The sequence below is a fragment of the Rhamphochromis longiceps genome, linkage group LG12 (genome assembly GCF_057381845.1).
Source record: "Rhamphochromis longiceps isolate RC_006_pf linkage group LG12, R_longiceps_female_GT1.1, whole genome shotgun sequence".
NCBI classification, from domain to species: Eukaryota; Metazoa; Chordata; class Actinopteri; order Cichliformes; family Cichlidae; genus Rhamphochromis; species Rhamphochromis longiceps.
In genome coordinates, this window is record NC_140568.1 from 39817685 (window position 1) to 39840220 (window position 22536).

At 39.7% G+C, this 22536-nt stretch overlaps 2 protein-coding genes and 1 pseudogene across 2 annotated transcripts; all 3 read right to left on the minus strand.

The window, feature by feature from the left end:
• Nucleotides 1–636: 636 nt before the first annotated feature.
• Nucleotides 637–4817, minus strand: LOC146657929 (nuclear factor 7, ovary-like; annotated as a pseudogene).
• Nucleotides 4818–7403: 2586 nt separating this feature from the next.
• On the minus strand, nt 7404–8819 carry LOC146657930 (nuclear factor 7, ovary-like). Its single transcript, XM_085427063.1, has one exon. The coding sequence runs from the start codon at nt 8817–8819 to the stop codon at nt 7404–7406; it is 1416 nt and encodes a 471-aa protein (XP_085283189.1).
• A 7647-nt stretch (nt 8820–16466) lies between these two features.
• Nucleotides 16467–17888, minus strand: LOC146657931 (nuclear factor 7, brain-like). The gene has a single exon (XM_085427064.1). The coding sequence runs from the start codon at nt 17886–17888 to the stop codon at nt 16467–16469; it is 1422 nt and encodes a 473-aa protein (XP_085283190.1).
• Nucleotides 17889–22536: the final 4648 nt, after the last annotated feature.

Here is a 22536-nt window from a genome sequence, read left to right on the forward strand (position 1 = left end):
TAATTCCTGCCACGCTGTAAAAGCTCAATAACGAACAAACATAGGTCATTTTTTAAATTAATGTTACCGCATCCTTCCTTGCGATGTCACATTCATCAGCCGTAAGTGGCGTTAAATCTGTTGGAAGAGAAGCAAGAGATACCCAGACTGGTTCTTTCTCATCATGTAGCCATGACAGCATCTGATATGTGCTGTTCCAACTTATCAACCTAAGATCAGTTTGTTGGCTGACCATTTCCCCATAGACAGCCCCCTACGGGTGATAAATCTCATCAAAATACATTCAGTACATTTCAAAAACAGAAAGTTTCCTTTTGTTTACAGTTATTATCATCGTCATTAACACATTTTTAAAAAAACAAAAAACAAAAATATATCTAATTTCTCAAGTATTTCGGGTAAAAGCAATCAAAGCAACGAATCATTTCTTTTGTGGGATGAAAGAAAATCTAATCAGTCACGGACTATTTTCAATATAAAAAAGTCACAAATGTAACCCATCTCCATACAGTCATCTTAAAATATATTTAATGCAGTCCATGTAGTGTATAAACATACAGTTAAGTACACTTGTCATGAGTGCATACAGTACACAGAAGCATGATACACTGACTATAGTACAAAATCTTTCTCACTATGGGGGAAATATCAGTCTGACAGACTTTTATGCTTCCAGGCTCTCCAATATGCAAATATGGAAAGAGTTTCCAGCGAAAGGGTCTTTGTAGGTGTATATGTGAGCCATGCCATCAACATCATAGAAGGACACCTCTCCTGTGTCATAGTCCAGCTGGATTCTTATCCTTTGGAGACTCTTCTTCACTGTCATAGCTTGACAAAAACCATTACAGCATTTTCCACTGCCATATAGCAAACACCAGACTCCAAATTCAGGTGAAGCAGAATGCTCTCCCTTCCTGTTAGATGACTCTTTAGTCAAACCAATATTCCAGCGAAGATGGTCTCCCACCTCCACATCCCAGCTGTGTTTCCCTGAGCTAAAAACCTCAGAGCCAAAATCATTAAAATACTGAGTGTTTCTCTCTGGATTGTTGAAAAGCTGCTGCTTTGTGTCTCCAAATCTCACACTGGTCAGAACATCAGACAGACAGAGAACTGGGTGTGCAGTGTTTGGGTCCAGAATGACAGGACTGAAGTGGACCTTCTCCTTCATCTTCTCCCACACTCTGAAGGACAGGTTGCCCAGGTGTTTGGCCACATCTATCAGTGCTCCTGAGACCAGCTGTGGATCTGACACTGAGCTCTGGGCTCTGCTCTGAGTGTCTTTATAACTACTGAGGAATGGCACGCTGTGTTTCTGCAGCTCTTCTTCAACAGCAGAGATGCTGTCTGACAGAGAGGAGATCTGCTCCTCAATCATCTTCATCTCTCTGCTGATAGTCCTCCCCTTCTGCTCCTCTTCCTCCCTCAGAGCTGCCAGTCTGGACTCCTCTTCCTCTTTCAGGAACTGCTGGAGCTTGTTGAACTCTGCTCTGATCTGCCTCTCTGTGGACAACAGCTGCTTCTTCATGTGTTCCCTCATTTCATTGTATGTTTCCTCCACTTGTTTGTATTTGTTCCTCTTGTCCTGCAGAGACTTTAAGTCAGATTTCAGCTGCTCCTTCAGGTCACTGACTGCTTCTTCTACAGGAACCACTTTGTGACTCTGGTGGAGAGAAAACTCACACACAGGACACACAGCTCTCTGCTCGTCCACACAGAACAGTTTTGGCCCTTTTGATGTATGTTGCAAACCACCGCCACTTCTTTTTCTTTTTCTGTCAGATATGATTCAGATTTCTGTCTCAGTGCAAAGGAGTCAGCAAGTTGTTTCAGTGCAAAGTTGACAAATAGAACATCTTTTGAAGATTTTCTTTTACAAACTGGACAGTTTTTGTTTTTAGGTTGTTCTCAGGATTTGCTTTTACTTAAATAAAGTATAAAAATGACAGAAAGAAGGAGAAATCTGAGTTGGTTTAGTCTGTTGAGGAGGATTTCAACTGACAGATACTAAACCAGTTTTACAACATTTTTGCTTTTCAGCAACTGCCACAGGAAACACTTTCCCAGCATGACCTTAACAACAACATCAACATGCATAGAAAATAAAGAAATCTTTTTACATTTTTGATCAAATCCAAATCAAGACTGAACCAAAAGAGAAAGTGTAAAATGCTAAAAAAAAAAAAAAAAAAAAAAAGAGCAGTCATGTTTTAATCAAGGTGATACAAAAGTCAGAAACAGACAGATTGTTACAAAATGCCAGCTGTCATATCGAGACAGTCTAGTCTGCCCCAGGGCCAACACAAGGAGACAGACGACAGTTTTCACCCACATTCACACCCACTGGCAATTTGAAATCATCAGTTAACTGTTGGAGTAGTTGGTGGAAACCCAGGCAAACAAAAAGCCAGTTGGTGGATTCAAACTCAGGACTTTCTTGCTTCTTGCCACCACGCTACCATATTCAGACACAGTACAAGGTTTTAATGAATGTATCTGCAATATTTTCAGAGATTAGTCTTGATTTTTTTGTTTTACTTGTGAACTAAGGTTACTGAAGCAAATCATATTACATATGAAAAAGTGTCATAGAGTAAAAATTAATTGTGTTATAAGACTGTTTTTCAAGTTCCTGGGTACCACCATCTCCTAGGAGGTGAAGTGGGAGACCAACATCTTAAAAAGACCCAGCAAAGGATGGGAAGTGGGGAAGTACAGTCTTCCACATGAGCTGCTGATCCAGTTCTACACTGCAGTCATTGAGTCTGTCCTGTGCTCTTATATCACAGTCTGGTATGGTGCAGCCACTAAACAGGAGAGGTGCAGACTGCAGCGGACTGTACGGGCAGCTGAAAAGATCATCGGCGCCCCCCTGCCCTCCACCCAGGACCTGCACCTCTCAAGAACCAGGAAACACGCAGGGAAAATCATCACAGACCCCTCACACCCTGGACACAGACTTTTTGACCTGCTGCCCTCTGACAGACGGTACAGAAGCCTGCAGACCAGGACCACCTGACACAGTAACATGTTCTTTCCCCTCACCATCTCCCTCCTAAGTCTCACATTGCTTCATACTGCTAGACTGCAATAGATGTGTGTGTGTATTGAGTCATTTACATATATTTGTGATCCGGTAGAGACACCATCTACCGGAAACAAATTCCTTGTATGTGTTTGAGCATATACTTACACTCAATAAATGCAATTCTGATTCTGATTCTGATTCTGTTGAGAAAATATCAACTTTGTCTCCATCTTGTGGTTTTTGCAGGAACAAAACTGTTCACAGTTTCGTCCACATGATCAGGTTTTATTGCAGTACATCAGGAGTCAGTGTTTGGTGAAATTATAAGTAGTGTGCATGAAGGTTGTGCTGTCCATTGGCAGGATGAGATAATTATTAAGCAACAACATTTTTTTCTGAACATTAAAGAGAAATCTCAGTTTCAGATTTTTATTTTATTTTATTTTTTTAATTTTTGGAATTTTGGAATCACCTCACAACATGCTGGGAAAGGCCTAGCAGGGTAGACAAAGTTATTAAAGGAAAACAGAAAATCACCACTTCAGATCCACTGTCCCCTGCATAAATCAAGTCATACTCCCTCCCAGTGTTTCATAGTGCCTGGGACGTCATGGGCCAGATTGTAGCAAAGCCACTCCAGACAGAAGAATAACCAAGTTGAGCACAAGTGGATAAATAGGTGAAAACTACCTGTAGCCATTTCCTTTGACTGTGCTGGGTTCCTCATGTAGTTTGAAGTGACCAACAAAATGTTGGACTTATTATTAGTTGTTTTAGATATTGTAATGTTTTATTGTTTCTGTACTGATATATTGTTTTACTTAGTGATTCATAGTTTTATTCTCTGAAATGTTTTGATTCTATTGGCATGCTGGGAATTCACTCACTTTGTCTGGTGATAGAATGTGTTTACATGTTTGTTTAGTGGGGTTGGTTGGCTTCCTGCAGTTGTCAGATATGTCTTCTCATGTTTTCCCATTTTTCATACAGTTTTAGTAATGTTTTTAATAAATAGCCAGTTACGGCACTTAATCTGCACTTACTGTTTTGGCTTCTTATTGAAGCCTCTGTGTCATTTACCCTGGTCTTACTGTTTTTATTTATTTATCCTATTTTTCTATTCCTTTCAAATATGTCTGCTAGTGGATCTCTGTGACCCCGGATGAGGCAAACAGAAACCTCTAAGTTGCTCTAATAAGTTTTGTTTGTCTTGTACTGTGTGCAGTAGGCAGGAATGGTGGAACAAAAGGTGAACTTCTCCTGTCAAATACTAAAGTTGTTCCATAAACTACTCGTGTTTTATGCTTGTCTCTGTGCAGTGTGGACCACAACAACACAAAATCACCTAAATTGATTTTTGTTTCACGTTACAGAGGCAACTTGCTGAACAGTTTTGTGATCAATATTCTAACATGTCAGCTAAAAATAAAATAGAAATGAGAGTTATAATAACTTTTGATTCACTGAAACACTGAAACTCAGAGTGAAGTGTAAAAAATAAAATTAAAACCTTATTATAAAACATCAGAAGATCAAACTATCAGAGGTGGCTGCCTGCTGCTAGTGGTTGCTAGTAGTTTTTAGCTTGTTCCCTGAATCTTCGCAGGCAGCTTAAACAGAAGCTATGATGGCATGTCAGAGACACAGGATCTCCCAAAGTCTCACAACAACATACATGGCAGCATGTCAGGAAAATTCGTTTTGCAGTCCTGTTTAGGCGTTAAATGTTTTTAAAGAAATATTATAAAATCTGACCTTCAGCTGACATCTCTGCAGCTTTGTTCATACAAACTATTTTCAGCTCTGTGTAAATATTTCTGTAGGATACGTCTGAATTTTATTTTTACTCTTAAACAACATAGAGTTTATAAACATACAGGTGTGAGAATGTCAACTTTATCAACATTTGCATTTGATTTCTGTGAGGATCAGACCAAAGTGAGAATCAGTGACTCCATCAAAGCAAACTGCACAAGTTTTCTCTGATATGCAGTTTAAGAGAGCTGAGGTTACATGTGAATGTTTGTATTTACAAACCAACAGAAGTAAATGATCATTTATTCTAAGGAGTCAGTAAATGTTTACACAACAATCAAAGTGAAGTTTCATGTTAAATAAATCTGAACCAATGACTGAATGTGTCTGAAAGCTGATTTACAGTCAAACACAAAAACAACAGAATCACTGAATCTGATTTATTTCACTTCACAGAGACATTTTGTGATTTTCAATAATCAACTGAAACAGCTGAAATGAAGATGCTGCTGAAGTAAACATTGTAATTTTATCTGTTTAAACATTTTTAACCTGCTGATGAGACAGTTTCAGAACTTAGAAGTCATTTCTTTGAATTTGGAAAACTGTAAAGTAGACGTGTTACTATAAAATGTTATTTAACTGAAAACAAGATGCTGATATTCAGGAAAATTTAGATCTTTAGTTGTAAAGTTGACTCTTGCTGATGTGACACAAGTTTAATCATTAATCCTTCTTTAAAGAAGTGTCACAGTTTACTGTTCATACTCAACAACTTTGAAAAGCAAAGAAATCATCATTTAGATTTTAAAATTAATAAAATATTTACATGAACAACATGAGAAATATTGTGAAAATATTAATTTAGAAGAAACAAGAATATTAAAAGCAAAAATTTCTTACACAAACTCGAGTGGGTCAGATTTTCACATGAAAAAGTTCCTTTGGTTTCATTGAATTGCTAATAGTTCCATTTAATAAATAAAATAAAATAAACTCATAATGAAGTTAGTTTGATTAATAATTTCCCTAAAATTAACCCTGCTGCTGTACTGAAAAAACAGTTAAAACAAAGAATCACTTTACAATCAAATCTCAGTCTGATAGATTTTGATATCAGAGGTTTTGGCGTCTCCTGCCTTTCCAATATTAAAATATGGGAAGAGTTTCTCAGTGAAAGTGTCTCTGTGAGTGCTGAGGTGAGTCATGTCTTCAGGGTCATAGAAGGACACCTCCCCCCTGTCATAGTCCAGCTGGACTCTTATCCTCTGGAGACTCTTCTATTACAAACTATTTTCAGCTCTGTCGGTGTGTAAATATTTCTGTAGGATACGTCTGAATTTTATTTTTACTCTTAAACAACATATGTTAGAGTTTATAAACATACAGGTGTGAGAATGTAAACTTTATCAACATTTGCATTTGATTTCTGCCTTGTAATGTTTCACACTGAGGATCAGACCATAGCGAGGATCAGTTACTCCATCAAAACAAACTACACAAGTCTTCTCTGATATGCAGTTTATGAGAGCTGAGGTTAAATGTGAATGCAGGTCTGAAAATAAAAATAAAAACTTTCAATATAACAGCTTCAGCACAACAAGTATATTTACAAACCAACAGAAGCAAATAATCTTTTATTCTAAGGAGTCAGTAAATGTGAAACGAACAATGAAAGTGAGTTTCCATGTTAAATAAATCTGAACTGATGACTGAATGTGTGTGAAAAGCTGATTTTCAGTCAAACACAACAACAACAGAATCACCAAATTTGATCTATTTCACTTTCATAGAAACATTTTGTGATTCTCAAAAATCAAAGAACCCAGTTAAAGAATAACATTGAAATAAAAATCAAAGGTAGGATTTATTTTCATTTACTGAAACATTGAGACTGAGAGTGAAGTTTAAAAATCAAATTTAAAAGCTGATTATAAAACATCAGAAGATCCAGAAATCTTCCAAACTGCGAGAAGCATCTGTTGCTGATTGAAGTTAAAAATGACACAAGAAAGAACATTTTTAATCCAATCGATCAAGCGTAGTTACACTGATGAGACAGTTTCAGAACTTAGAAGTCATTTCTTTGAATTAGGAAAACTTTAAAGTAGACATGTTACTTTAAAATGTTATTTAACTAAAAACAAGATGCAGCTAATCAGGATAATTAAGATGTTGTAGTTGTAAAGTTGGTACTTGCTGATGTTTTATAATTTAAAGTTCTTTCAAGAAGTGTCACAGTTCCCTGCTCATACTCAACAACTTTGAAAAGCAAAGAAATCATCATTCAGATTTTAAAACTCTTAAAAATATTTATAAGAACAACGTGAGAAATATTCTCAAAATATTAATTTAAAAGAAACAAGAAAAAAATGTAAAAGTTTCATACAGAAACTTGAGTGGGTCCCAAATTTTTTACATGAAAAAGTTGCTTTGGTTTCATTGAATTGCTAATAGTTCCATTAAATCAACAAAATGAAATAAAACCTGATAATGAAGTTAGACAGTGTGATTAATAATTTCCCTAAAGTTAAGCTGCTGCTGGACTGAAGAAACAAACAAAAAACAAGCAAAAAAACCCAACCCCACACAGTTGGAATAAAGACTCGCTTTACAATCAAATCTCAGTTTGACAGATTTTGATTTCAGAGGTTTTGGCGTCTCTTGCCTTCCAAACATTAAAATATGGGAAGAGTTTCTCAGTGAAAGTGTCTCTGTGGGTGCAGATGTGAGTCATGTCTTCAGGGTCATAGAAGGACACCTCCCCCCTGTCATAGTCCAGCTGGACTCTGATCCTCTGGAGACTCTTCTTCACTGTCACAGTCTGACCATCACCATTAGTGTATTTTCCACTGCGATGATTTAAACACCAGATTCCATATTTTGGTGAAATAGAACACTCTCCCTTCCTGTCAACTGACTCTTTAACTAAACCCAAAGCCCAGTCAGGATGGTCTCCCACCTCCACCTCCCAGCTGTGTTTCCCTGAGCTGAAACCCTCAGAGCCAAAGATATTGCCATACTCTTTGTTTCTCTCTGGATTATCAGGAAGCTGCTCCCATGTGTCTCCACGTCTCACACTGGTCAGATCATCAGACAGATAGAGACGGGGGTGTGCAGTGTTTGGGTCCAGAATGACAGGACTGAAGTGGACCTTCTCCTTCATCTTCTCCCACACTCTGAAGGACAGGTTGCCCAGGTGTTTGGCCACATCTATCAGTGCTCCTGAGACCAGCTGTGGATCTGACACTGAGCTCTGGGCTCTGCTCTGAGTGTCTTTATAACTGCTGAGGAATGGCACGATGTGTTTCTGCAGCTCTTCTTCAACAGCAGAGATGCTGTCTGACAGAGAGGAGATCTGCTCCTCAATCATCTTCATCTCTCTGCTGATAGTCCTCCCCTTCTGCTCCTCTTCCTCCCTCAGAGCTGCCAGTCTGGACTCCTCTTCCTCTTTCAGGAACTGCTGGAGCTTGTTGAACTCTGCTCTGATCTGCCTCTCTGTAGACAACAGCTGCTTCTTGGAGTGTTGAATCACTTCATTGTATGTTTCCTCCACTTGTTTGTATTTGTTCCTCTTGTCCTGCAGAGACTTTAAGTCAGATTTCAGCTGCTCCTTCAGGTCACTGACTGCTTCTTCTACAGGAACCACTTTGTGACTCTGGTGGAGAGAAAAGTCACACACAGGACACACAGCTCTCTGCTCGTCCACACAGAAAAGTTTGGGCACTTCCTCATGTTTGCTGCACACCACTGTTAATTTCTTCTCTCCCTTTTCTGTTTCAGATGATCCAGATTTCTTTCTTCCAGAAACTGAATCAGCAAGTTCTTTCAGTGTAAAGTTCACAAATGGACGATCCTTTGAAGATTTTCTCTTACAAATGGGACAGTTTTTGTTTTTAGTTTGTTCCCAGAATTTCTGCAGGCAGCTTGAACAGAAGCTGTGGCTGCAGCTCAGAGACACAGGATCACTGAAAGTCTCTGAACACACATGGCAGCTCAGGAAATTTTCAAGAAGTCTAAGTTTCTCAGCCATTTGATCTTTGAGTATTTCTAACTCACCAAATTAGTGTCTCTTGAAGTTTCTGATTAAAATCCTCCAAACGTGTGTTTTTCAGCAGAGATCTGACTCCCTGTAATGGCGTCTCAGCTCAGTTCAAAAGTGTCGGAATTTACTTTCATTTTCATGAATCACGTGTTAAACTGAAACACGCACATAACACTTGTGTCCATCAGAGGGCGCTGTCTGTGTCATTCAGATAGTTTTTAGTTTGTGCTCCTTAAAACGACACCAAAGTGAAAAATGTAGAAAATCTTGACTTCTCCATTTAAAAAAACGAAACCTAAAAAGAACATAAAAATGACACAAAGAAGGTGAAGCTGTGGTGTTTCAGAAGTTCAAGTAGGAAAAGTCAGCTCGTTCTCAAAGTTTTTATCTGCAGTTTGAACTAAAGTTTTCGTTGCAGCCAAAGACATTAATTTGGATTCATCACAGGGTTTAGATTGTCAACCTGCCAGACCTCTGCTTTCACACTCAAAACAAAGAAAAATTCTTGACCCTCATGAACATGAAGCAATAATTCTGAGTAAAATACAGCTGAAATACATGAAATCAAAAGTTTAATTTTTTCAAATAATACATCATTAAAATATGCTTGTTATAAACTAAATGTATACCAGTGAAGTTAATTTCCTTTGACCAGATTCAATCAAAGATGACTGTATTACTGTAAACTGACTACATCCTGTAAGTAGTTCGAGTTCAGGGACACAGGATCTCTGAATGTCTCTGAACACGTTACAGTTCAGGAAAGTTTCTACACTCATCCAATGTCACATCTTTACAGCTTGAACCTTACAGTCCTTCAAGAAAGCAAAGTTCTTTTAGAGAATTCACCTGTTGTCATGGTGTTCTAGATAATAATTAATAACCACCAAACACAATATCTGCTTTACCTGGGCTGTGGCCTCAGACCTGCATAAGAGTTTAGACCTTTAGACTCCAACTTTCAAGTTTGTCATGAACTGAAATGTGATGAGCTGACCAGTGTTAGAGATGTCACCGAAATAATAATGAAAAATAAAGAGAAAAATCACAGTGAACAGACCAGAAATGCTAATAATCAAAAAATAAAACTGATATAAACTGTTGATATGACATAATATGACACTGAATTGTGACAACACAGAAGAATTTACTGTCACATGTCACAAATCAGATTCTGGTCAAAGTCATGTTTAAGGTACTACTGCCTCGAAGTTGTCAATCACGTCCACTTTCTTGAAAAATAATTAAAAAGACAAAAAAAAAAAACATTGTAGAACTCTTATAAATGCATTAAATGAAGCCAATGAAAGAAAAAATACAAAGAGTGAAGTGTTCAATAAATCAATACATAATATGACACAATAAGGATCTTATGTCTAAACTGAGTACAGGGATTGTGGTGTGAGGTGTAGATTTTCTGTATCTTTGTGTCAGTGAAGCTGAAACAGTTGTTGAAGGAAGTGTTTATCTGCAGGTCCAGTAGGAGATGCAGAGGATGGTTTGGGTCCATTATCCACAGCAGCAGTCATCAGGATGGAGGGATCCAATCAGGTTGTATAAACCGAATGAATGAAATATTCAGTTGTTTATTTTATTTTTTACAATCCTAACCTCGTTACTTTCACCAAATAAAATATTTTATGTAACATGGAGCAACATGTGTATGGTATACCGATTATTGGCCATGATTGTAGCATAACTATCCACACAAAACACGGGCTTTATTCAGACCATGACATGTGAATTAAGACAATAACTATGGTGTTATACTTGGTTAGAGTTGTAGGGACTCCCAAAAACTTCCTTTAGGTGACCGTTTTTGTGATTTGACACTATATAAAAAATGAATTGAACTGAATTCTCTTTCTCAGTAACTCAGAGACCAGTTTCCCATGAAAAATCTGTTTTCTGCATTATTCGCTTGTTTATTACGCACCAGTCTACAGAGAAGTAAAAGTGAAAAGTAGTCGTCCAAAAAATTAATCAAGTAAGAGTAAAGTAGTTGGTGAAAAGACTAATCAAGTACTGAGTAACTGGTTGTAATGTCTGATTTATTTTTCACCTTAAAAAAATGCTATCATACATACAAAAATAAATAAACAAATATACAAATGTTAGTATTTTCAAATAGAATATGTAAAAACATTAACAAAATAAGGCACAAGATCTAGAATTTCCAGATTTCAGTTTTTCACAACATAAAGCTTTTTAACCAATAACTGCAATAAATAATATAAATATATGAACAGTGCAAACCATTTCCAGTGACAAGATGTGCTGTATACATTATATTCACTTTTACTCTAAATGGCACAGCAGCCTCAAAAAAACAACAACATTAGAACGAGGCAACTTCAACATATGTACATACTGTCATGGTCCTGAGTCTGAGGACTCAGTGTTTTGTGTTTCCTTATGCTTTTGTTCATTCCGAGTATGTATTCTGTTGTGATTTTGCCATTTGTTAGGTTTCTGTTCTTTGCCTGCCTGCTCCCACTTCTCTGTGTTCCCTCTGTCTGTCCATGGTGTTATTGTGTCTACTTATGAGTCCGCCTGTCAAGTTCAGTGTCCTGTCTGGTTCTCTGTCTGTTAGTTTCCTGTTTTATTGTGAAGGTCTCTGTCTGATGTGAGTGTGTTCAGGTTACGTTTCCCCTGTCCCGTCAGCTCTGATTCCTCCCAGCTGTGTTGCCCTCCTGTCTCTCATCCCCTGATTACTGGTGTGTGTATTTAAGCCCTGTGTGTTCTCCTGCCTGTTGTTGGTTTGTCTGTGTCACCCTGTGGTCCACGGTGTCACCCTGTGGTCCACGGTGTCACCCTGTGGTCCACGGTGTCCTGTTCCTCGTCTGCGTCTCTCTGCTTCTCATCCCTTTGTCGTATGCTCCCAGGTCTGTTATTTTTAGTTCTCCCAGTTTAGGTGTCTTCAGTTATTTGTCATGCCCCACTGCTTGTTTGCCACTACACCTTTGTTAATAAACCTCACTAGCATTTCATCCACTGCCTGCATCTTGGGTCCTTCTTCCAACTCCACACGGCTCGCCTCGGCAGCCGTGACAGATACAAAGTAGCTCACTTTACCATAAGTTGTATGGGTGTGCATCAATTTCTGCATATTTATTAAAAATGCACTATTTCTTCACTCTATTTCACACAGGAAGGTCATGGTTGAGCTTCAGGAGCAGTTTGCTCTCAAGGTTCTTGCTGTGAAGCTGTAACTGTTCAGCAGTGAACAGGAGTCTCACACAGTCTTTCACAAGCTCCAGATGCAGGAAGAGCTGTATTGATTTTGATTGACAACTTCTTGATGTGAGGAAAGCAATAGATCAGGGGTTGGCAACCCTGGGCACTCTAACCACAGCTGGCACTGATGGCACGACACGCAATAAATTAATCTGAAAACGTGCATTAAAAATAAATATCTACGGCCAGGCCAGCGGTGCACATCGCAAATTAGCTCGAGTAGACATGTTAGTTGTGCCGCTTCTTAATGACAGTATCTTAGCTAACAACCCCAACTACATGATTCAACTTGTAATTGGCTAAAAATCACTTCGCCTACCGGTGAGAGACGTTACTAGCTGGCAGTTTTTCAAGCAATGTTGAAACGTCCACACTCCTACACTTCAAATGGTAAAAATGGTAAAATGGCCTGTATTTATATAGCGCTTTATTAGTCCCTAAGGACCCCAAAGCGCTTTACACATCCAGTCATCCACCCATTCACACACACATTCACACACTGGTGATGGCAGCTACATTGTAGCTACAGCCACCCTGGGTCGCACTGACAGAGGCGCTTCATGCTTCAGGTGCTGCCCACTCAACGCAGCATCAGCACCACGGAAATACACGGATACATCCGAAGACTCAAGACAGAAATCACTGTGCATGTTCAGGACTTTCGGGTTTATGGACCAATGTTTTCTTTTCTGATCAAGTCAGAAAGCTTTAATGAGCAGCTGGATGTGTCTCTCTTAAACTGGCTGGACACAGAAGACATCGAAATGCAGCTGATTGAACTAAAAAGCTCGACTACCTGACAAGTCTTAAGAACATTGCATTATTGACAGTATTTGGCTCTAAATATTTGCGTGAGGAGATTTTCTCTCACACGAAGAGTGTTCTCAGCGCCTCCGATAGCTGTAGGAATGCTAGACACTCAGGAACCTGTGTCTCTGAGTGGGAGAACAGAGATCACAGAACAGAGCAGTGTCTCCTTTACACGCGCTGTGACAGTTTCACGCTCTGGCGGGCAGCTCCCTGCGTTCGGAGAGAAATCCTGCTCACGCGAGTAAATTGACTTTTAACAGCCCAAACGAGGACAAGGTCCTAATGTGAGTTACTCTGTGGCAGCGACAGAAATGCTGTTTTAAACTGTATTTGTTTACAATTTGAAAAATAAAGTTTGCTGAATTCATTGTTAACAGTTATTGTTTGCGTGCAGCGGTGGAAATACAGACAACTGTCACTGGATTATTTAATGTTGAAGAAATCTTTAAACCAGAGGATTCTAGTTCTGAAGCCTCTGCACTACAGTGACACCAGAGAGCAGAGACATTTTAACCAGTGGAGTTTTGGCCAGATTCTTTCCCTGCAGGAGAGCTTTGTGGGTGTTGGTCGAGGCCTGTACTGCCCTCTCTCCCCCTCTGAATGTGTGGTGGTTGCAGATGACACACAAGACTCAAACTTACAGACACTACAGCGACCACATCAGCAGCATCAGTTTGATTTGATCCTAAAGAGACAATTTGCTTTATCGCAGCAGGATTCTGGATTTGAGCTGATCAGACTGACACTGACCTGAGGTGAAAGTGTGATTAGACATTTTATTTGTTTATTTAAAATATTTACAGATGAACTTGGCTCAGTCTTAGTGTTCTGTTTATCTGTTAAGTGAAGTCATTTCTAAGATTTAATGATTTACATTTAAAAATGGGATAAGTGTAAATGTTTACAGTGTAAACATTTTTACTAGAGAACAAAATCTGAACTTTGTCTCCATCTTGTGCGTAAATATAATATACAAATAAAACACCACTATTATAAAGCTGCACCTTCATCTGAAATCTCTGCAGCTTTGTTCATACAAACTATTTTCTGAGTTTGTAAACATACAGATTAGCTGTGAGAATGTAAAGTTTATCAATGATCACATTTGATTTCTGTCTGGGGTTAAATGTGAATGTTGGTCTGAAAAAAAGATTTAAGGAGGAGTTGGCCGTCCGACTGCGGTCTGGGGTCTGGGGTGTGGGGCCTCCCTGCTGCTACGGAGTCGGGGTGGTCTGCCTCTCCCCACCGCAGGGAAAAGGGTAACACCACCTGGGTCTAGGTGCAGTTCCCCCCTCCAGGGGCAAGGGTACCTAGACCCGGTTTGTAGAGTACGCTTGGGGAGTGTGATCGTGTGTACAGCATCTCTTTATGTCTGTCTCCACGTTGGTTGAGTGTGGAGTAAGTGCACATGAGAGCATGGGGGGGGGGATGGATGTTTATGTCTGTGTGTGCCTGTATGTTTGTGTCTATATGTCAGGTTGGGTATCAGACGCCACCTCTCTGGGGACACCTCAGGCCCTCCAAGGTTTGGAGGCCTATCTCCACCCACCACCACTTCCCCTGCCGGTGGCGGACTCCCTCAGGTGTCGGTGCGTTGGTGGTTCTTTGTGTCTGGGGGTGGGTGTCCAGGTACACACCGGCTCACTCCTTGGCGGCCGCTTATCGGGGCCTGGAGCCTGGGGCTCGCTCGGGCCCCTTCGGAGGTGGGGTGCCCCCGGCCTCTCGGCCTGGGGCTCGGTCACTCAGGCACAGCTGGGGGCCGGCGGAGCTGCAACTCCCCCTGGCTTCTGCTCCGCGGCTGCTGAGTGGACCCTCATCTGGGACTCTCCTCAGCTCTTACTGGAACAGTGGCACGGCTGCCCCTCTGTTGGTCTTCCATGGTCTCTTGTGTTCTGGGGGCCTCTGGATGTCTGGAGTTTTGATCTCCTCCATACCCGCTTCACACCCTGGAGGACGGGGCTGTGGCCCCCCCACACTCCCTAGCAGATCATTACGTGGAGAAACCTTTGGAATACAAGCGCGCTGATCCACACAGGTATGCACACGGGTGTTCACTGCTCGTAGACCCAAATTACACCTTTCTTGGCCGCTACTTCGAAGCACATCTGTCCTGCGTGCTGCACAACAACATTGAATATTTAGTATTTACTGCTGTTTACACTTAGCTAGATTAATGCGATGGTGTTGTGTTTAGTATGTTGCTTTGTTTTTTTTGCTTGTTTTCTATTCTTCTCTCAACAGGTGATCCAGGAGATTTTTATTTTTTTTCTCCCCCCCTTTCTCACTGTCCCTCTCCTCTTCTGTTTTTCCTTTCCTTCCTCTTTCTTTCTTCCTTTCCTATCCCTCACTCATGTCTGTCCCGTCTGTAACATCTGAAAATAAAATATAATAAATAATAAAAACAAAGATCGACCAAATGGACCAATACGGCAATGCCACGATGATCCATTTGGCAAAGTAAATCCATTGGGTATCCTTGTTGGTCTTCAGACAACAATTCTGATGGCTAAAGAACCAAATGGGACAGGCAAAAAAAAAAAGATTTAAAATGTAGCTGCTTAAAATAAATTCTTGATTTTATCAAATCTGCTGATTGTTTCAATAAAACAGCTTCAGCACAGCAAGAATATTTACAAACTAATAGAAGCAAATAATATTTTATTCTAAGGAGTCAGTTAAATGTAAACACAACAATCAAAGTGAGTTTCCAAGTTAAATGAATCTGAACTAATGACTGTGTCTGAAAAGCTGATTTACTGTCAAACACAACAACAACAGAATCACTGAATTTATTTATTTCACTTCACAGAAACATTTTGTGATCTCAATAATCAAAGAGAGCAGTTAAAGAATAACATTGAAGTACAAATCAAAGGTAGGTGATTCATTGAAACACTGAGACTGAGAGTGAGGTTTGAAAATCAAATTAAAACCTAATTATGAAACATGAGAAGATCCAGAAACCTTTCAAACTGTGAGAGATGTCAGCTTCTGATTAAGGTTAAAAACAACACAAGAAAGAACATTTTTAATGAAATCAATCAAGTGTAGTTACACTGATGAGACAGCGTCACAACTTAGAAGTCATTTCTTTGAATTTGGAAAACTTTAAAGAAGACGTGTTACTTTCAAATGTTATTTAACTGAAAACAAGATGCTGATAATCAGGACATTTAAATCTTGTAGTTGTAAAGTTGCCTCTTGCTGATGTTTAATCATGAATCCTACTTTTAAGAAGTGTCACAGTTTGATGTTCACACTCAACAACTTTGAAAAGCAAAGAAATCATCATTCAGATTTTAAAACTATCAAAAACATTTACATGAACAACATGAGAAATATTCTGAAAATATTAATTTAAAAGAAACAAGAAAAAAATGTAAAAGTTTCTTACAGAAACTCGAGTGGGTCACAAGATTTTCACATGAAAAAGTTTCTTTGGTTTCATTGAATTGCTAATAGTTCCACTAGAACAACAAAATGAACTAAAACCTGATAATGAAGTTAGACAGTGTGATTAATAATTAACCTAAAATTAACCCTGCTGCTGTACTGAAAAAACAGTTAAAATAAAGAATCACTTTACAATCAAATCTCAGTCTGACAGATTTTGATATCAGAGGTTTTGGCGTCTCCTGCCTTTCCAACACTGAAATATGGGAAGAGTTTCTCAGTGAAAGTGTCTCTGTGAGTGTAGATGTGAGTCATGTCTTCAGGGTGATAGAAGGACACCTCCCCCCTGTCATAGTCCAGCTGGACTCTGATCCTCTGGAGACTCTTCTTCACTGTCAGAGTCTGACCAGCACCTTTAGTGTATTTTCCACTGTCATATTTTAAACACCAGATTCCATATTTTGGTGAAGCAAAACGCTCTCCCTTCCTGTCAACTGACTCTTTAACTAAACCCACAATCCAGACAGGATGGTCTCCCACCTCCACCTCCCAGCTGTGTTTCCTTGAGCTGAAGCCCTCAGAGCCAAAAACAGTGTAATAATTAGTGTTTCTCTCTGGATTATCAGGAAACTGCTGCTTTGTGACTCTACATCTCACACTGGTCAGATCATCAGACAGATAGAGACAGCAGTTTGCAGTGTTTGGGTCCAGAATGACAGGACTGAAGTGGACCTTCTCCTTCATCTTCTCCCACACTCTGAAGGACAGGTTGCCCAGGTGTTTGGCCACATCTATCAGTGCTCCTGAGACCAGCTGTGGATCTGACACTGAGCTCTGGGCTCTGGCTCTGCTCTGAGTGTCTTTATAACTGCTGAGGAATGGCACGCTGTGTTTCTGCAGCTCTTCTTCAACAGCACAGATGCTGTCTGACAGAGAGGAGATCTGCTCCTCAATCATCTTCATCTCTCTGCTGATAGTCCTCTCCTTCTGCTCCTCTTCCTCCCTCAGAGCTGCCAGTCTGGACTCCTCTTCCTCTTTCAGGAACTGCTGGAGCTTGTTGAACTCTGCTCTGATCTGCCTCTCTGTGGACAACAGCTGCTTCTTCATGTGTTCCCTCATTTCATTGTATGTTTCCTCCACTTGTTTGTATTTGTTCCTCTTGTCCTGCAGAGACTTTAAGTCAGATTTCAGCTGCTCCTTCAGGTCACTGACTGCTTCTTCTACAGGAACCACTTTGTGACTCTGGTGGTGAGGAAAGTCACACACAGTACACACAACTCTCTGCTCGTCCACACAGAACAGTTTAGGCACTTCCTCATGTTTACTGCACACCACCATTAATTTCTTCTCTCCCTTTTCTGTCTCAGATGATCCAGATTTCTGTCTCCCAGCAAATGAATCAGCAAGTTCTTTCAGTGAAAAGTTCACAAGTGGACAATCCTTTGAAGATTTTCTTTTACAAATGGGACAGTTTTTGTTTTTAGTTTGTTCCCAGAATTTCTGCAGGCAGCTTGAACAGAAGCTGTGGTTGCAGCTCAGAGACACAGGATCTCTGAAAGTCTCTGAACACACATGGCAGCTCAGGAAATTTTCAACAAGTCCGAGTTTGTCAGCCATTTGATTTTTAAGTATTATTAACTCACCAAATTAGTGTCTCTTGAACTTTCTGATTAAAATCCTCCAAACGTGTGTTTTTCAGCAGAGATCTGACTCCCTGTAATGGCGTCTCAGCTCAGTCCAAAAGTGTCAGAATTTACTTTCATTTTCATGAATCACGTGTTAAACTGAAACACGCACATAACACTTGTGTCCATCAGAGGGCGCTGTGTGTGTCATTCAGATAGTTTTCAGTTTGTGCTCCTTAAAACGACACCAAAGTGAAAAATGTAGAAAATCCTGACTTCTCCTTTTTAAAAAAACGAAACCTAAATAAAACATAAAAATGACACAAAGACGATGAAGCTGTGGTGTTTAAGAAGTTCAAGTAGGAAGATTCACAGTGGACACTGAGAAACCAGAAATGCTGATAATGAAACATAAACAAACTGATATAAACTTGTTGATATGACATAATATGACATTGAACTGTGACAACACAGAAGAATTTACAGGCACATGTCACAAATCAGATTCTGGTCAAAGTCATGTTTAAGGTACTACTGCCTTGAAGTTGTCAATCACATCCACTTTTTTATGAAACAGAACAAAGTAGAGCTTTTATAAATGCATTAAATGAATCCATGACAAGACAACAAATACTTTATTTATTCCAGAAGTTGTGACATTACTGTGTTAAAGCAGCCAATTTCACGTACAGGGTCTCTCTAATGGTGTGAGGTCTGGCAGGTGTCTAGTCACAAATTATATTAAAAGGTATTTTGATCATTCACTTAAAGAAGCAACAGCGCTCTTAAGACTTTTCTGTGACTGATGAAGTCAGACAGAGTTTGTGTGAGAAACCAGAGTTAGGCTGTTGTTGTTAGGCTGTACAATAAATGCACAAAGTCACATATAACAGTGTTAGGCCAATGATGATATTTTAATATTCTTCATAGAAATGAATGTATGAAACAGTGCATTAGCTTATGATTCATAAAAACATATTCAAAACCACAATTGTTTAATTCTGGAGAGATCACTAAATGGCAGCAATAAATACTTGATTAAATAGGCTGATGCTAGTACTGGTTACCTTGTGTAGTGGGGTGTAAGTAAACTGTGTTAATTTGAATTAGCATTAGGAGACTTAAACGGTAGTTTTTACACAAGCTTAAACTGATGATGATGCAGCCCATCAGCTTTCATTGGCATTACATGATTTACAAAATGACTGAAAGAGAGTTAATCCAATACAGCTTATGACAAAATTTGATCCGAAGTGATTGATGGCCCTAATCACGACCTTTTGACCCCCCGCCCCTCCCCTCCGTGGGAAACCCCCAGCGTGACGAATCGTATCCGGAGAAAGGGGGGTGGGAAACCCCCCGCGTGACGAATCGTATCCTGAGAAAGGGGGGCGGACCCCGGAAGCGCGCCATCTGTTGCTAACCGTAACGAATTGCACCCCGAGAAAGGAGGGGTGAACCCCCGGAAGCGCGTCATCTGTTGTTGGGGGAAAAAAAAAAGTTTTTAGAGGGAGGGGGAAAACCTCCGGAAGCGCGTCATCTGTTGTTGGGAAAAAAAGTTTTTAGAGAGGGGGAAACCTCCAGAAGCGCGCCATCTGTTGGAGGGGAATAAAAAAGCAGAGAGAGGAGTCCATCACAATTTCTAAGGCACAGACACAAGATGGATTTCCTTCTGCAGCCCCGCAGCGGTCCTGTGTCCGATGAGATCTGCTCTCCCAAAGAAGAAGGTTTTGAATATGACATATTCAAATACAGCATATTTACTATGGAAGGCATCGATCCGGACCTTATGACCCTACCGGAAATACTCCGGAAGTGTCTAGTCATTTTCAGACCTGTTGCATCATGTTCCCTAACCACAGCGGTGATGCAGCAGATGATTCTGTGATGTATAGAGAGACAGAGCGGATGTAATTTTACTTTCTTAAGCTGCACCGGCGTTTGTAATGGAAATAAAGAGTGACTTCCTGTAGAGATTTCAATAGTATTTTATTTTCCTATAATACAGACGCTGTAAAAAACCTTTAAGATACACCATAGCTTGTGATGAAAAGAAGAACTTTCTATCCGCTTGTAACCTACAGGCTGCCTATGTGTAAAAAACGAATAACTATCGCTTAGTGAATACTACTTTTCCTTTTGAGAGTCCTTTTTTTACAAGAGACTGAAAAAACAAACCAGCGACAGGCGATCTTGTTTCACACACACACACACACACACACACACACACACACACACACACACACACACACACACACACACACACACACACACACACACACACACACACACCCCGCGGGCCAAGGAGGAGTTTTTTTCTTCAATACTTTATCAATAAGTTTTTTCAATAGATAGAAAATGATGACGCTGAGGAGTCAACATCCGATATTATCATTGCTTGTAACCCGGTAAATAATTTCGTACATCTCCCCATAAAACAAGTCTTAGTGGAAAAAAGCTCATATTCAAATAAGTTTATTCCCCTCTGTGGGAAAGAGTTTTTTTCTCAGAGTCAACCATGAGGCGAGTTTTGTCAACAGCAATTGTCCATTTGGTAAAACAAATATCCGCCTCAAAGTCGTATTTTACCGTTGCCGAATGTGGAAAACAGACAGCCCTCACAGGAGGCACCATAGTTAAAATATTTAAATTTCAACTAAATTTGTAGTAATGATCGGATTTCCTCACTTATCTACACCACACTCCTTGTCCTTGATTTCTTATCGTTTCTTATCGTTCCTCTGTCCCTTAATAGAAACCACATATATAGAAACTATCCTCCCTTTCAGTTGTCTTTTGCACTTCCATATCGCAAAGCAGTTACTGTAGGTTATTTTCTGCTTATGCATTAATGTAATTAATTAACTTATTTATCCTTAAGTAAGGTAATGACTTGAGTTCTAATGCTTTTTGTCTCTTGAGTTAGCTGTCAATGTGGGATTTTTTTCCCCTTTTGTCCAGTTAAAGCTGCCTTTCATTCTTCAACACAGCTTAAACTCTAATAGGTAAGCTTTCTTGTAATTTCTTAGTTCTGCAGGCTTCTTGAAAGACATCCGAGACTCTTCTTTGGATGCTGGCTGCCTTTTGTTTTGTTTTGTTTTCTGTCAAGATGATCCCACACTGCTTCGATTATCTTGAGGTTCGAACCCTGGAGAGATCAATCCATGACTGATGCGTTGTTTCATCCAGGCATACTTTGACTACATTGGCAGTATGTTTGCGATCATTGTCGTACTGAAAAATGAAGTTGAAGCCAATCAGACACTACGTGGTATTACATGGTCGATCAAAATCTGGTGGAACTTTTCTACATTCATAATTTGATTAATTTGGATAAGAGCTCCAACAACACTGGCTGAAATCCAGCCTCAAAGCACGGTAGAGTATCCACGCTGTGTTAAAGACGGCTATAGACATTCACTGTTGTATCTCTCTTCGGACCTCTTCCGTGCATATTTCAAATTTGGATTCATTACTCCATAAGACATATTACAGCTGATTTCTTTTTCCAGTCAATTTCTTGTGTAATTTGGCACACCTCAGCCTTATTTTTCTCTGTTCTCCTTCCTTAAGAATGGCTTATTAACAGCCACCCTTCCAACTCAGATAACTTTTGATGAGGTTTCATGAAATGTTTACAGCACTTGAGTTACTCGCCACGGCCATCCTAAATGCTAAAAACACTAAACTTTAATTCTAAATTACGTAATTAACGTTAACCAGAAAAAACAAGCCAAAGTCGAAATGTTGCTGAGCTGACCTGTGGTATGCTATGTCTTCTAAAGCACGTATAATGTAAACAGAACTGGTCTTTGCACAGAAGCCTGTGGAGCTTCATAATTAACCTCAGTGTGTGAAGAGGACTCTCCATTTAATAATAGCTGTAATAAAATGTTCTGGCCGACGGTGTTAAACGCTGCACTTGGGTCTAGCAGGGAAGATTTCAACTTTTCAATACGAATGAAGGCTGAAAACTGATTAGATTAATGTCTGATGATCTTTTCCGTGCTTCTTCAAGTTTGTAACACCAAACATATTAAAGGATGATGTAAGGCTCACAGGAAGAGTTTAATTAGACACACATTTACTATTTTTCTTTATACTCTTTCTTTCTTGACATGTTTAATATGATTACTATCAGAGGAGAAAATGAACCTTGTGTAGTCTAAAAACTTTTTTATTTAATCAAACTGTAATGTTGTTGAACTCTGACGGACGTGTCTTTTAATCTTGTCAACAAATCCTTAATCATCTAAATCTGCCATTTATCATCTAGTAAAATGTTCCCTCTGCTTCTGTTGCACATCTCCCCCCGACACTCTCTGCTTCACCAGCCCTGTGCAGGTGGTCCAACCCCTGCCTGCCTCCTTAAACTGGGGTGTTTAAATCTCTTTACCTCTGTTGTGAACTTCACACAAAGTTTGTGGTAACAAAATCAAACTGACGAGGATCTCGTTTGAAAAACACACACACTCACGAGACAAAATAAAAACAGACTGCTCAAAGCAAAAGCAGAGCCCTCACAGCTGGTAGTACAAACACAGTGACAACATGCGTATTAGATACCCTCAGTGCCAAAAGCATAAATATGAAAAAAATGTGATCACCAAGAATATCCTAAAAATGGCATTGAGGTGCGT

What these genes read in the sequence shown, in the direction of transcription:
- LOC146657930 (XM_085427063.1), bottom strand. Translation starts at nt 8,819, where the DNA reads ATGGCTGAGAAACTTAGACTTCTTGAAAATTTCCTGAGCTGCCATGTG.
- LOC146657931 (XM_085427064.1), bottom strand. Translation starts at nt 17,888, where the DNA reads ATGGCTGACAAACTCGGACTTGTTGAAAATTTCCTGAGCTGCCATGTG.